Consider the following 6,000-nt stretch of genomic DNA (forward strand, 5'->3'; position numbering starts at 1 on the left):
CCTTTCAGGTACCATTCGGCCCGTGCACATCGCGCATTGCGTACTCTGTAGACTTGAGCTTTTAGGTTAACGGGGTCCTATAGTATCGAACATCGATGTTTTCATACATCACACAAGAGACCAGTTGCGACAGACCCATCAGTTATAACTGGCAAACAATGGAGGTGTTGGGGTTCCTTTACGTGTCTTCAACAACCGTATTAATGACTTCGTCCATGCGAACTTTTTGTGAGTGCCTAAGGCGGGGCGGGACGATATATACGAACTTAGCAGCTTTAAACCATCGCACTAAACTGCGCAAAAAATACTAAAAAGTGAAGTCTATAATGCTGTCCTAAGCACTGAGCCTTGAAACAACAGTCTCTGTAAAAAAAACCCAACGAGTGCCATTCTTTGATTATAGATCACGATCAAGCGGCATTTCTCTCCGGTTCCTGCAAAGAATATCTCATCTGTAGTTACGATTTGGATGGATCACAAACGTTTGAACCTAGGTGGAACGTCGGGAGCAGATGGCCCTATATATCTACAAAAGTTATCGGAAAAATAACTTAGTTTAGGGTACACATGCATTTAGAGCTTGACCAGCATCTTTATCAATTAAACATAAACATTTTTCGCTACGTGTAAGGTTTTTACACCTCTCTTCACCGTCACGTTACAAATACGGTCAAAATAAACACTGACCCTATAAGCACCGATTGCTTCAGGAACAACGCCGACCACGTTTCCTAAGAAACTACGAGGCCCTGCAAAACCAAAATATCAGGTGTATTCAAGGTTAGGAAACAAAATCAAGTGTATCTGTAGCATAAAGATCTCCTCGGCTATCGAAACAATAGAATGAAGCTATTGAGTACAATACTTTGATAAAATATCTTGTCCAATATTATGTGGTACATCAGTACCCAAAATATGCTTCTGAAATAGACAGCCAACTTCTAAATATTTTTTAATAATCGTTCTTTGCTTTAGAGTTATTTTAAAAGCAATCAATATGTTTTTTGTTCATTTTATTAGGTTTGTTAATAAAGATAAGAAACAACTATTCCGTATCTGTTATATTAGTTAGTTTTGCAAATTTAAGGAGATAACCTGATCTGAATATATCCATACTAGCATCTAAATCATCAAAACGTTTTTTTTTGGCTCTCTGAAGAACGCACAGTGGTGCTACACCTTCTAAAATTAAAAACGCTAAACGAAGACGAGAAGTACTGTTGGGCAAGTTCTTCAACGCGTGACCTGACACAAACTCCTGCTCACAACGAATAAATTAGGGTAAGTCGTGTGAGGGTCAAAACTGGATCCACATGGCGAATCATCGTGTTCCTTTTCTTCACATAACGAACAAAGAAGACGACGCTGGTTTTCACGAGTTCGTTTAAAATACGAAAAACGTTTTTCGAATGTTCAAAGAGAACAAAGCAGATTAAAGTCGTGGTAACATGTAGGGAATAAACGAATATGTAAAAAATGCAAAATGGACAAATTGGTTGATCAGTGTTGCAATGATGGCACTTTTCGAAAGCGATAATCAATCATCTGCGTATTTAGAAGGAAAGTATTCAATATATATATATATACATATATATTTTTCTGAGGTATAATTTGCTCGTAAGGGTCAGCGAAGTATGTGAAGTAATATACACAACTGTACAGCGGATAACGCGTTATTCCGACTTCTTGGAAAAGGACAATATGATCAAAATGGACCCTAGATTTAAAATGAGAATCAAACGGGAAGTTCACATCTGTAAAAAGACCTACACTATGGTGTTTAGATAAAAAATAATGCGAAATTGTCTTCTATATAACGACATGGCCGCTAAGTGACCACATAAAATTAATAAGTTGTATAAACGCTATGGGGCAAAGGAACAAATTACTATTGAAGTTTGAAGCCACTTGTATCGGCTATCACATGAGCCATGCATCAAGTAGCTGGATCTGTGGACAAAAGCGAAAAGGCAAGGTTAAATATTACACAAATACTAAAAGCATAAGAAATTATGTACAGCATTAAAAGTTGCCAAAGTACATTAGATGAACTTGGCCGCCTGCTCAAGGTTATTTTATTGTCAGCAAGCTAGAAAGATATTATAAACAAGATTACTGATCGACGAAAATATGAAACAACATGAGCGGAGATATCTATTTTTCTAATATTTAGATTTTAAATATATAGTTTTCGGAGCTATTCTACCAATCACTGAGATACAACTTTTGCGGACCTTTTATGTGACTTAATGCTGCCGTTTCTGAACGATGGTGCACCTATGTTCATAAGCACATGCATCCCATTTGGACACCGTAGCCATTAAAGCAACTCTAGTATTCTGATATATATTAGACATTGAGCCTGTACTGTTCGATAACTGTCGTCCTTTTGTCCACCTGACAGATGAAAGACAAAAATGGTGAACTGCTTTAGAGATTGACTTGAAGAGGTATAGAACACTTAAAGAGGGTCTTCGCAATGGCATTTCTTTTTGGTCAATCATTTCAACGAAGCTGGCACACGAGAAAACAATATGAAAGGATGTTATCAGGCAAGAATAATACGGATATCAGGCTTACTAACATGTTTGAAAGGTGGAAAAACTGCAGCGAGTCTTCTGAGGCGAAGACTTCTAGGAAACGATGTACTTTATGATACAAGCAGAAATAAAGGTAATAAATCTGTAAATAGCGTACAAGAAAACTTTTAATTGTAAATTTGTATATAATTGTCTGCTCTATACAGTCATCAAATCTTATTTGCTTAAACGAAAACTTGTTACCAACTGCGGTGGAGTCAGGAAAGATTGGAATCCCACAGAGGCGCATTTTTTTTGTTGATTCTGTTCATAATCGTATTGGCTACAGTGATTAACAATATGTCAAAAGCCTTTTCATTGCCACAACATAATGGAGCTCTCTTAATTATCTAGCCGGAAAATCGATAAATCTGATAACTTCCTTAAAATAGCAGAGACTGCTCGAAGATGCGGCTTGCACATAGGGAATTATTATTAGAGGCATGGAAAACCAAAGCCTTCAACATTAGCTGAGGGCATCTGTGAATGTGTTTATAAAGTGAATTGACTCTGTCTGCTTTATCAGCATATCAATTTAAGAGTTCCTCGGTATTAATTTTTAAGAAGGTACAAAAATTAAGCTAAGAAATATAGGACGTGTAATTAAAGTAGAAAATACATAAAGGCATGTGTAGAATAACGTGAGAGGTTGCTCCAATGAGTGCAATGAAGATAGTCAAAACATTAATCTGCGCTAATTTGGACTACGCTTTTGCTTCCTTTAGTAACTTACTAAAGAGACATTTAAGTGCAATAAATTTAATTGATGTCATACGTAATAATATTAGATTAGGTGTGCTTGATATTATTGCTTTGTAGGTTGTACTCGCTGACAATTCACTGTGCCTATAAAATCCCAAGACTAATTTGTCTTGGAGTGCCTGGTATTATCGCTCCATTAAGGGGTATCAAGTAAAGGTGTTTCTGCTTGATGACCAAACTCTAGCAGCAATATCGAGACTCACGGGCGATATTCTGGTCCCGTAAAAACATGTTATCTGCTTGACTATTTTGGAACACGTGTTGAGTTCAACCAGAATTTTGTGTGTCGCTGAGAAAGAATTATTGTATCTGAAAAATGACTGTAGATCTATAGAACATTTTTTCGCATAAACAAATAATTACTCGTAGAAAAATTCATATACCCCTGCTTGTTACACTACTTCCAGAATAGAGCTTATATTTTATTGGATAAAGCAAGTGGAAATGAATATTTAATACTCCAAGGTTTTGAATGAATTCAATATTAAATCTATTTTCAATTTTTTTTAAAGTTACACTATATTGTTCACACACAGAGATACCGAAGCTTCTTGCCTATTTGTGATCACGGTCTACTATAACCCGACTATTAATACGTACCTTTTTAAAATAAGAATAATAATTTGATTCTGTAATTAAGCTAGTAATTGTGCACCTAAGCTCGACATACTGCAACAAGTAACAGGTTATGTAACTTACAGTGGACATCTTATTTACAGAGTGCGACATGATATCTAAGAAGTAGTATATGATCTTAAGGATATAATAATAATAATAATAATAAATAAAGACTTCTTTTTGTAAAACGCACTTAGGCGGTTATTATCAGGTCACGAAACTCACTGATTTTGACCGCAAATCGAGGCAACCAATTTCCTTGCAACATCAGGCAGCTGTCCCGTAGAGATTACCCAACCAGAGCTATAAAATAATAATTACCGAGGGCATTTATCTAAAGTTACGTCTGTAGTAAACGAGATTATAAAGCCATATTGTGTTTGATATAAACGAGTAAGCTCACTAAAGGAAGTAGATATCTAGACGCCAAATAATTATTCTTTCAGATGCATCCCTTATCTCAATATAAAGTAAGAAAGATATATATACTCTATTGATATATACCAGTGATTCCGTTGTATTTGGAATTCGCCCAATCGGATGCTCCAATGATACCGCAACACTTAAAGGTTGACTGCAGCTGATCGATACGTTTGTTGAAAAAGCTATTTGTATCTGTGGGGGAGTACTCCTCTTGAATAACAAATGACAGTTGCTTCTTAATCTGTAAAGTAATAATCAAAAGTGTCCAAACTATTTTTACAAACACCGCTTACCTTCGCGGTCAAATCGAGTTACCACATACCACATCCTACATGGTAGCGGCTTCTGCATGGAAGAAAAATAGCAAGGAAGAAAAACTAGCTTATTTTCAGTAAAAGAGCTAGCCGATAGGATCTTTACATAAACTTTTAATAGGTATTACTCTTCATAACTTTCAACTTCTATTACAATCTATAACTTGTCTTACCGATTCGCGAATGGGTTCTGATTGACTCCAGACCTGCGCGCCACCCCCGACTTCGACTACAATCACACAGACCATTAGCACAAAGAAGGTACACAGCATACAAGGGGACTCGCGAATTGCTCCACAGCAGCCTAAGAACCCGAGTATTACTACAAATACCGGGTATCAACAGCAGAATAATTGTTTGGTTAGCACCATTTACTAGCAAACGATTGGATAATGGCAGAAATTACAACGCCTTTTCGCGTCTTATTTTGATCGGCCGAAAAATTATAGTCAGCAGTGGTTAAAGTGTAATATAGGAAGCGCTTGGCGAATGCAGAATTTTTATACAAGTTACGAATTATTCTGAATCCTTAATAGTAAAATCTTCTAACTTCAAGGTTAACGAACCCAAAAATGAACCGATGGCAAACAGGGCATATATCGCTATCAGGAACTCTTGCACATCAGCCTCACCGCCACCTAGAATATACACAAACCATTATGTTAATAAGTTACCATGCATGTCTGCTTACTCACTTCAGGTCTTTCATCTCGTTGAAACCTAGATGAAGCATCATACACCTGTAAGAGCAATTGAAAATTCAGTTCTTATTTGGAACACAGCATCAATCAAACCAAACGGCTCTAGCGTTAAATCTAACTGAGAAATGTAAACCTCACAGATAGGGTTTTAGAAGATCAGGCCATATCACTTGTTGATTCAAACTTTATTAAATTAAAATGCTTTTATTGAGAAGGGTTATGTGTACAGATATAGTAGAGTACAATAACTGTAAATAGATAATTTTACCAGACATTTTTTACGTACAATTACGATAAAACCCACCATCAAAATTACTTAAGGTGACTAGCGTTACGATGTTAGTTCGCTCAACATGTGGAAATATACATTTACAATTAATTCACTAAGTTTTTCTATTCGCATACTTGGTACACCTTGTTCATATCTTAGTACATCAAGACTTTTGTTGGTATTTAAAATCTTATTGCACAACATATGTCGATTTTTCGTATGGGTTTAAAACTAGCAATTAGTCGGGTGTTATGCTTATGATAACCTACGCTCGGTTCGCAGCAGCCGCGCCGAATTTCTGCGTATGCGTTCCCCCAAAAAGATCAACAGTG

General features: G+C 36.4%; 1 protein-coding gene across 2 annotated transcripts in view; it reads right to left on the reverse strand.

Moving 5' to 3' along the window:
* The window catches only part of LOC111261408 (tetraspanin-8), a 36,843-nt gene that overhangs the window by 12,611 nt on the left and 18,232 nt on the right, over window positions 1-6,000 (reverse strand). For both annotated transcript variants that reach the window (XM_086968715.1, XM_022834868.2), the window contains exons 2-5: window positions 5,263-5,334; window positions 4,870-5,018; window positions 4,464-4,623; window positions 688-749 (exon numbers count right to left, since the gene is read on the reverse strand). In XM_086968715.1, coding sequence (XP_086824841.1) covers window positions 688-749; window positions 4,464-4,623; window positions 4,870-5,018; window positions 5,263-5,334 — 443 coding nt within the window. The remainder of the gene's footprint in view (window positions 1-687; window positions 750-4,463; window positions 4,624-4,869; window positions 5,019-5,262; window positions 5,335-6,000) is intronic.

The sequence above is a fragment of the Varroa jacobsoni genome, unplaced genomic scaffold (genome assembly GCF_002532875.2).
Source record: "Varroa jacobsoni isolate VJ856 unplaced genomic scaffold, vjacob_1.0 scaffold_555, whole genome shotgun sequence".
In the NCBI taxonomy this organism is placed as follows: Eukaryota; Metazoa; Arthropoda; class Arachnida; order Mesostigmata; family Varroidae; genus Varroa; species Varroa jacobsoni.